This window comes from Apis dorsata, unplaced genomic scaffold, assembly GCF_000469605.1.
Source record: "Apis dorsata unplaced genomic scaffold, Apis dorsata 1.3 scaffold_198, whole genome shotgun sequence".
Taxonomy (NCBI): domain Eukaryota; kingdom Metazoa; phylum Arthropoda; class Insecta; order Hymenoptera; family Apidae; genus Apis; species Apis dorsata.
Genome location: NW_006263482.1, coordinates 73595 through 84538, shown reverse-complemented (window position 1 = coordinate 84538; position 10944 = coordinate 73595). Strand labels below are relative to the sequence as shown.

The 10944-nt window shown below is 24.3% G+C and overlaps 2 protein-coding genes across 2 annotated transcripts in view; both read right to left on the bottom strand.

The window, feature by feature from the left end:
* LOC102673060 (cerebellar degeneration-related protein 2-like) overlaps nt 1–7220 on the bottom strand; it is a 50903-nt gene extending 43683 nt beyond the window's left edge. Inside the window, exon 1 of the mRNA XM_006614809.2 lies at nt 6622–7220. Within this exon, the coding sequence (XP_006614872.1) occupies nt 6622–6697 (76 nt within the window). The 5' untranslated portion in view covers nt 6698–7220. The remainder of the gene's footprint in view (nt 1–6621) is intronic.
* Nucleotides 7221–7625: 405 nt separating this feature from the next.
* On the bottom strand, nt 7626–10045 carry LOC102672392 (U4/U6 small nuclear ribonucleoprotein Prp31). The gene is made up of 8 exons (XM_006614801.1): nt 9820–10045; nt 9483–9680; nt 9209–9413; nt 8943–9112; nt 8701–8858; nt 8325–8615; nt 8021–8245; nt 7626–7897 (listed from the first exon to the last, which is right to left on the bottom strand). The coding sequence occupies exons 1-8, from the start codon at nt 9932–9934 to the stop codon at nt 7793–7795; spliced, it is 1467 nt and encodes a 488-aa protein (XP_006614864.1). The 5' UTR covers nt 9935–10045; the 3' UTR covers nt 7626–7792.
* Between the last annotated feature and the right edge of the window lie 899 nt (nt 10046–10944).

Below are 10944 nucleotides of genomic sequence, written 5' to 3'. Positions count from 1 at the left end.
TATATATATATATATGTAACTCGAAAACAAGATTAAATTACATGTTTACATCAACTTTCGTAATTTTTTCGCATTTTTTAATATCGATATATATGAAAAATACATCGATGCTGAAATTTGATTTTTTTTTTTTTATGAAATATACGAATGTATACTTGATTTCCACGCAAATGTGATCGATAGGAATGCAGAGGAGCAGCGTGAAAGTAGGTGACACATGAGATCACACGAATTATCATACGTAATTTCCTTGCTCGTATATCTGATTATATCTTTCGCGTATAATCACATTAACTTTTAAATGGAGCGAAAGTACACGGCATCTGGTACCTCTTTCGTCGTATCGTCAATAACTTCTTCATGTATCATAGTTTACAAATAGAATCGAAAGGTTTTCATTCCTTCCTCAGCCTACTTGGTGAAGTTCCGTAAATTTTGCGTGGTCGTTCAATAAATCTTCCGCAAACGTGACTCTACGGATCATGCTTGAAGAGTTTTCTCATCTCGATCGACGGTTTAGAAAAAAATTTTACCACAACTAATAGCGCTGGTAAAACTTGTTCTTTTTTTTTTTTTTTTTTCTTTTATTCTTAAAAAACATAACGGATTCGACGAATGAAAAATATCAAACGATTATATTTAAATTAATCTATGCGGTAACAGTGTGATCAAATGGAGACTAAGGAATGAAATATTCGTCGATTATAATTTAATTTTTCAATTTAACATCACTAATTACAAATGCATATACCCATAATACGATCATATTTATTTGAATAGAAATAGAAATTAATATTATACGTTGTATTAACATTTTTTTTTTTTTTTTTTTCTTAGAAATATGTCATTTTACCAAACGCGTTTCTATGTTTCGTTGAGCAAAATACACGTTTCCTAACAGTGAATTTCTAGAAACTAGGTTATTAGTAAAAAGAATCGCGTCATTAGTAAAAGAAAATCAATTTCTTTGGGCTACTTTCGCATGTGCATTTTCTATGTTGTAGGTGACCATAGATATTAATGTATTGTATTTATGCATATTTTAATGTATGCAACTATTTAACTCAATTAGATATACTTTTTAAACTTGATTTAATTTCTCACTGGATCAAAAAATTGCAATATAAAATAATAATATTTAATATAACATTTTAAAAAATGACATAAATACATCTTTATACGAAATGCGCATGGATAAAGTGAAATATATAAAAATTCAAATAAAAAAAAATGTAACAATATTCGTATAATACGTGCAATTGGAATTATCAAATTAATAATATTTAGATATAAATATTGGATTAAAGTTTCGATTATAAAATAAATCTTTTATAATTTTTTAAGAAAGTTAAAAAAATGATCGAATAAGATGAAAGGTCAGCCTGAGATGAGTTTGTATGACCTCAAAGTTTAATAAGCATTAGATGATAGATCGAATCGGTTGCAGCGTGAAATCGAGGCAATTGATGTTCGTAGAAACGGAAGAGGCAATCAGTTTTGCAACTCTCCCCAACTGTGACCATCAGTCCTTTTATCGTACTTCACAATAAAATTAGTGTATACCCTGGTGAACAACGAAACACACTTAAAATGTTATCAGATAAGAAATAAATCATGCTTGTTTTATTTCAAAATCGCAATATTTAAAATCTTTTAAACAATATAAATAACAAAAATATATCTATTTCCTGTTTAAATTAATTTTATATATTAATTTAAATAATATTTTAATTAAACAATATAACAATATTATTTAACAAATATTTTATATTATTTTATTATTTTATTTTATATTATTTATAACTATAACTATAAATATATTAGTATGTATAATTGTTGCTAATATCCTAAAATATAACAAATATAGTTCACGAATTTATTTAAAATAAATTTATTAAGAATAAGAAATTTTTTGTAAATCTATTATTTTTTTTTTAATATTAATTTAATAATCACAAATAAGAAACAGATAGAATCAAATTTTTGGTTAAAGGTGGCAATAATGTCCCATATCTTTCGATCACTCGTTACGATGTACTACTTGATAATTGATCATTGATTTATTGGAAAAAGAAAATACTAAGAAGCTAATTTCTTTTCCAATTAAAGACAGTCTCGAGGAAATCACAAACCAACACCGCATTGGATATGGTGTACTTACTTGGATCAAACGTATGGATAGAATCTATTCAAGGATCGACTTAAAAGAGAGAGCAACCTCTAGTGCTGAACGCGTAATTGAATAAATATACGAAACGCTATGTCGATCAAATTCTTTTTTTTTTTCTTTTGCAATTATCGGTTGCAATCGAACACATCAATGGAAGTCACACGTGTACGCCTAGAGCAATTGGATTAAATGCTTTAAATATATATAAAATGTGAGAAAGAATTAAAACAAAAAAACATTTGTCCAATTTTGATAATAACATGAGTATATTAAAAAATGTATATATAATTATATTATAATATTATATTTTAAAAAATATTATTATATAAAAAATATCATAAATTCTCGATGCAAAATATTATTTAGTGATAAATTAAATTCTTGACAATATATTTGTAAAATTTCTTAACATATGCTTAACGTATATAAATTACACGATGAAATAAATTATATTAAATTTATTTGAACAACAATTAGAATTTCTTGTTTTTTTTAATATTTTATTGCATATTGTATATGTGTATGTATTTGGTTAAACGTTCTACTTTTCTACGAATCTCTTATACGTTCATGATAAATTTACCGTAGAAGCATATCTTTTATCATTTATAATTGGCAGGTTTTACAATTTGTAATTGACAGTGGTCTGAAATACCTAATCGCGATTGTGCTTCGTCGATGCATCATTAATGACGCGGGAATAGTAACGTGAAACTGTTATATCGTAACTTAATCAAAATGGGCAATTGATACTTTTTAATCAACCAGTATCACCTTTTACGAATTGATATCACTGATCATAGAAACATTGTTTCGTTGAAATTGATCCTTGGCTTTCGAAAGGATTGTTCTAGTTATTGTTAGAAAGGTTGTTCGAGATACGAGACAGATGTTGTGCAAAAGTAATCGATTCTTGAAGAAAAAATAATTCTATATTGTAATGTGTCATTGATAATTTATGAGAATATATATGTATGTTCATATTATTTTTATTCTTATAAATATAATTTTATAAATATAACTAAAATATATTTATTTAACAATGGAAAATTTATGAATCTCAAGAATTCGTGATTTAACCAAAATTTATATGATTCTAGATTTTTCTAATACTCAAATTTAAGTTTTACATTATTCATTTTAATTATATCAATAAATTTCGCATATTATTATCTAAATAAAACATAACCTCCAAATGAGAAATAAAGAAAGTCATATCATTTTTTCTTAACCTATTTTTATACGAATAATATACATAATATTATATGTTATGTTTTATTTCATCTTTAACTATAAATATATTAGTATGTATAATTGTTGCTAATATCCTAAAATATATGTTCAATTATTGTCTGCTTTATTTTATAGTTTGTTTTATTCAACTATAATTTTTTTCATTATTATTTTCTTTATTATTATTTACATGTACATGGTGCAATATTTATAAATGATATTTAGTCAATAATGATATTTAATCATATAAATCGATACGAGAAATTAATAAAACGAAAAATTTGTGTAATGTTATTAAAAATTTCTTGTCTATTATTACATCATAAGTAAGTAATATATATTTATTCGATCAAATTAATTTATTTGATAAAATATTATAACACAACGATTTACATTTAAAAATATTTTGATTTATTTGCATAATACATACCATATCTCGATATTCTATTATTTATTTTTTTTTTATCATTAATGTTTTTGTTGAAACTAAATTTTCGAAAATGAAAACTAGGTTAGGTTATACAATTTAATTAAAATATCGCTTAAAATTGAATTCTAATTTAATAAACAATTTTTCAAAATATCAGTTTGTAATAAATAAGAAATCGATCGAGATCACAAAAGAATGATTATAATTTTTAGTGCATAGTACATAAAAAATGCCTGTCACGTTGATAAGGAATTCTTTCGTAGCATGAAAATTTATATGGTATTTCCCTAAAGCACATGATCGAAATAACTCAAGATATTACAAATTATTATTTATATGAATTATAATTCAAATATAAAAATTCAGAATGATTAATTTTTTTTCATCTTTAAAGAAATACGACATCAAGAAATCTCAATTCTTTTTCACAAAAAAACTAAATGCAAATATTTTTAATATATTATTCTTAATTAAAGTTAAATTTTTTTTATAACCTGTATAGAAACTTGGGTATCATTAAGAAAAAATCACTTCAAAAAAAAAAAATTTAATCTCCTTAAAGAATTTTTGGGAAAAGAATTTTTTAAATCTATTAATAGAAATCAGGATTGCATATATATTGAAAGATTACGAATATAGATCAATAAAATTTCATTCATCGATCGATCAAATTTTATTAGAGAATACGTTAATGAAAGTTACATACATATACGCATGCGCATACGTAGCATGAACATACGAAATTTCACTTGTTACGTGATCGATAATTCACGCGTCCGCGAAATTTTTCAAATGGTTTTTACTATATACATATATAAATAATATTCCATTCGGATTGTTGTCTCGATCTTTAATTAATCGTTTACTTTTCAACAATTTTTAAATTAAATTAATTATTATTGAAATATTTATATATAATAAAATTTATTATGTAATAATATTGCTTTTATATATGTAAAGAAAAATATAACCGTTTCAAAAATTTCGCATCAATAACAATAAGTCAATTAAGATTGACTTAAAATAAAAAATTATTGTTCTTTTTTGTGGGCATCATTAATAAAACAAGTTAAACAAATATCATTTAGTCATAAACTTTCACTCGCGTGAAAATTTTCTTGACAAAACAATTTTGTTAATCGAAAACTTGCAGGGAGGAAAAAATTGTGCTCTTTACCGCGGGAAGCGGTATCTCATCGCTTTCTCGTATAATGTTGCATAGAATTGCGAATTGCTGATGCGAGAAAGTATTCGCATAACTAATACACCTTATTTTGTTACATAATCACGCGTTAGACAGCAACATAAAATACAAAATACCTGTGAACTCTGCGTATTGAACATAGTTCAAGTTTCATTACTTCATCGAAATTAAATACCATTGCGTCATGCTATGATTTAATACTATTTCAAATAAAAGATAAAAACTCTTGCATATTATTAAAAAATTAAGCATTTATTTTTTTCACTATTCTGTTTTATTTAATTAAATTCGTTCATACGTTAAATTTATTAAGTTAGATATTCGTATATTAATTAATCGAAATTCAATACAGAAAACTAAGTTTTATGATTGGCATTCTTGATTAATAGAATAATAGAATTAATAAATTTTCAAAAGTATTAATATATATCAATTTTTTTTTTCTTCAATCGTGTAATCAAACACATACATTTTCTCGTTGTTTTTTTTTAAATATAAATGCATTTATACTTATGTTATATGCCTTCTGAATATCATTGAAAAAAAATAGTATTATAATAATATTCAAATGTTTGTGAATTTTTATTTATAATGCATAATTCTGCTGAATTATTATTTATATTGAAATTACGAATTAAAAAAATAAATATTACGAAATAAAAATTCATGAAATATATTTATGCAATGAATTTAAATTTAATTGAAAACTTATCATAATTCCATTGATAATAATCATGGAACATTATATTAGATTAGAAATGTAATACAAGATTGTATAACTATATACATTACCGCTATTTAGCCAATTAATTGCAGATTATAGTTGATATAGAAAATATCTAACCGCGAATATTTATCTATAAATAAGTATTTCATGATTTTATTATGTATTGATATCTTGATATAAATTATGTAGAAAAATTTTATGTGAGAATTAATGAGTAATCAATTAATGAGTAATCAATTAATGAGTAATCAAAATAGAGTAATATTCGTATATTATTTTTACACTACTCGAAATAATATCGAAATAATATAAAATCATATATTTTTATGTGTGCATATGTATATATATTTGTTGAAATTTTTATTTGTAGAAAAAACATACTGTTTATATGAAATATCTTTTACATGAAATAAATTAAAAATTTTTACTTTCACTTTTTTTTTTTTCTTAAGTTTGTGATCATATATGTATATAAATCATGCAAAGATATAATATAATAACGACATCTTACTACTCAAACTTTAAATTAGATCAAAGAAAAGGATTTCTATGTAAAAAATATATACAATCAGAAATATAAAAATATTTGAACACTTTGACAATGTTTATCATAGCAATAACATCGATAATATTTGCTTATATTAATTATCATATTATTATTTATTATTATTTATATTATTTTATAATAATTCTATTAATAATGAAATAAATTTTGCCAGTCAAGGTCAAATATTGAAAAATTTTGTAAATATTTTGGGAACGATTTCTTTTTGTTATTTATTTTAAAATTATTCGAGATGTATTTTTAATTCGAAATTAATAATCATGATAAATTAAAAAAAAAAGTAAAGACTTACCGGAAGGTGTCCAACAATCAGTACAATCCTGACATAATGTCAACCAATCATCCTTTAAATCTTTAAAACTCGCCATAATGATCGACAGGACCTATTCCTTCGCTGGCGGTTATTTTGATAGATCCACAACAAGAATATAGATTCACCTTGTCACAACAATATTTTTTTATATTTTCCTTATCACAATAAAAACACAATCACATTTCCCGCGTAACGTTGGGTGGAACATGATCAACGTGGAACTTCGCATAATATATGCATTCTTGAGAGAAGATGAGAACCGAAGTCAGAACACACACGAATACTCAAAGCATTCAACGATTACCTTACGACACCCAGTTCTGGTTTGCCGTTCGTTCCACCCGGTGCTCTTTCTATCCTTGTCTTATCTTTTGCTACCACGACCATATCTCTCGTTCTCCCATGCGTCTCACATGTGTATAGCTATCTTTCTTTCTCTAAGTTTCTTACACGACAACGTCCCTTTTCACTTCAGTTACCACGTCTTTCGCACTGTTTATTTTTACGATCAGTTCACTACCAGGTCGTCTGTCATCTATCATATTTGTAACTTATCTGCGTATATAGACGTAAACTTACGATGACATACTTGTTTTCGGTTACATTCTTATTAAGCAATATATTTTTACTACATATTTTTATTATAAATATCCATTCAATTTTTGATTAACGGATATTGTTGCAATATTGTCAATATCAATTTCTTTTTTGATGATTAATAATTTTTACAAAAGATTGAAAGAAATTGTAAATGTAAATTGTAAATTGTAAATGTATTAATTACGCTTTAAAAAAGTTATCCACATAGTAATATAAAGTTTTTTTAATCATATTATACTTGGATAAATATAATCAGTTTTTATTTTTAATATTAATATTAAAAGCAAAGAAATATAAAAATATATATATATATATTTTATAGTTTTTTAAAATATTTTTTGATACATTAAGAAAATTAATTTGTAGTAAAGTTAATACTAATGCATATTATAATAATTATTATTTCATTATTATTTCAATAATATAAGAATACATTAATATATATAAATAAAACGTGTATAACTTTTATAAAAGCAAATATATATGTATATGTATAGTTAAAATTTACTTAATTAATGATATATTATACTTTACATTATGTACAATTTTATCATGTCTTTTTCACTTTTAAAAATCCAGCTGTATTTGAAAAATATTTAGCATTAGCTTCATTTACTTTCTTTTCTGCTGCTTGTGGATTTACAATTTCTAAGCCCTATAAGATAAGAAAAGAAAAAATAAGAATATAAATATGTATTTCGTTTAATGTCAAAAACTATTAATTGCGGAAATTTATTATATTATTATTATTTTAATTATTATTTATAATTTTTGTTACCTGTAATGGAGTAAATGCAACACTTGATGCTGTACCGGAAACTTGTTTCTTAACCGTTGTACTACCACCCCATTGTTGCTGTTTTTGTAAATTTTTTTGAAGTGTTTTTGATATTCGTACTTTTGTTTTTTCATCAATTTGCGGTAATCGGATACGACCCGTTCCTGCTTTGCCAATTGTTCCTCGTGAATAACCAAGATCTTCTTGATAGGCATCATTTTCAATCTATAAAACCAATAGAATCTCAATAAATATTATATATATAAACATAAAATGCGATTGACAAAAAAATTAAAGTGCTTACATCGGCAAAATTCATTCTATTTGCATGTTTCCTGAATTCAGTAATAGCATAACGTTCTTTCATTTTTCTTACACGTTTACCACCACGTTTCTTACGTCCTGGATCAATAGGTTTTGGTAAAGGTTTTACAAATTTTACAGGAGGTGGTTCTTGAAGCTTATCAAGTTTTTTCTCAATCTCTTCGCGGAACATTTGACCGATATGGCCGTCTGTACTTTCATGACACGCATCAACTCGAGCAGCTAACATACTTTTCGCTGCTACAAGTCTTGCCGCCTTTCTTCGTAAATCCTAAAAAAATAAATAATAAATAACAATAAAAAATATTTGAAAAACGTTTAATAAACGTTTATTATTATCTTTAATATCAACTTACTGGTGGTGTTTCTTGTACGATGTCAGAATAATATATAAATCCAGTATGAGGAAGAGTCGCTACTTGAGAAAATCCAGATAATGTGGTTTTTTGAGATCCCAAAACTAGAACATTGCAAGCTGGCATTTTTGAAAGTTTTGTTAATCCTCCTGCAACACCTAGAATAAAAGATAATATATTAATACAAGTTTAATGAAATTTTTCACTACTGAAAAAAGTATATTTATTCAATAATATAATACCCATAATTTTTGCTGCTGTAGATGCACCCACTATTATTGAAAGATTTGGTGCAATAAATGCCATTCTACTTTCAACATATTCAAATATTTTTAATTTGCAATTATTCAATTCTACTGCCATATCACAAGCCTCACAAATAGCCTCCTTTTCTTCTTCTGTTAATAATTGTCTAAAGTAAAATAATTTTATAATTTAAAACATTGGAAACTTTTATTCAATTACTTATATCTTTAAATTTATCATACTCCTATCATATAAATCTTACCCCTGTGTTGTTGAAGCAGTAACTGAAACAACCATAATTGTTGCTTGAGTAAGAAATTGTTGTAATGTTTCATTGTTCTTTGCTCTATCTAAATCATTTCCCAGTTCTCTAACTGTCATTACATATTCCAATGGACCAACAACTAAAGATTCCAATTCTGGAAATCTTTTAGAATACTTATCTCTTGTAAATCGATGTATAGTAGCTAAAAAATATAAATTATATATGTATTATATTATATTAAATAATCATTAAAAAAATGCTTTTATTATACCTATTTCATCGTCAATATCTACAGCCATATTATTAGCTTCAACAATAAGTTGATATTCTGGATCGGATTCAACAGGTCCAATGATATCTGCTGATTTTCTAGGAATTTTGCTGTATTTTTCTATTTGAGACATTACTTTTTGTAATTGAATGGAATCACGAAGTTTTGCCAATTCTCTTACAGATGCTACTTTTATTTCTGCAATTGAATTAAAAAATAATAAAATAATATTTAATATTTAACTATTTTTATTAATTAATTATATTATTATATTATTATAGAAAATAATAAATAACTGTATTATTATAAAATATATAAAGTATTGAAAAAGGTTAACCTTCTTCGATAGTTTTAGAAACAGAAGTCGGAATAAAATCCGGTTCTGGTTCTTCTGCAATACGATCGCTATCATTTTCTTCAAGATCTGCTAATAATTCATCTGCTAATGACATATTTGTTTAACAATATGTTTAAATAAACATTTACTTAAAGTTTAAAATAAGTATATATCTTTTGTATGTTCTGTTTAATAACTTTGATTATTTACTATTACGCCATCTGCATATGACAACAGTTTGAATAGATTTGCAAATACACATATATATATATATATTTGATGTATTTTCTATAGATTAGGAGTCTTGACTGTATCTTGTACAGTGTTTCCCATATATTGTAAAATCGAAAATGTAATACTTATATTTTTTAAAGATTAAAATAATCTTAAAAGAAGAATAAAAATATATTTAATTAGAATTTCGTATTTCATCTGTCATGTGAGCAATTATAAAAATGAGAGAAGAATAGAAATAGGATAAAAATTATTAGTGTCATTTTAGAAATGTCATCAAAGAAATTTTAAAATTGTTCAAGAAATGAAGCTGATCTAGTATTTTTATTTTGTCTATTCTTTTTCCAAAATAGAGATATTAAATATTGCAAATGAAATATATAAAGAAAAGATAAGAAAATAGAATAAGAATTGATCACCAGTGCCATCTTTCGAGAAATTTTTTGTACCAAAGACATCTTTTAAAAAGCAATAAAGTAAGAATTCAAGATCAATGTCATCTCTTAAATGTTTTGGAAAAGATATCTTTGTTGAAAAAATTAATTCTTATTCTATTTCTATTTTTGTTCTATTTTTTTAAATTTTTTTTGTGTTCCATTTACAGTATTTTGAAGATGGCGCTAATTTCGATATTTTTATTTTATCTTTATCTTCCTCCATTTGTTTTTCTTATCTATATTTATTCTACAAAATTTATTTTCTTAAAAAACGAATTTTAATATCTAATTAACAATCAAAAGTTGATAAAAAAATAAAAATAATAAATGCTTGCAATTTCCATATGGTTTTAATATTAAAATGATTTTAATCATAATTTTTAATTTTTAATTAATAATTCATTTATATATGAATTTATTATTTTTAATGGTTAAAAGATCTATGAATATAATT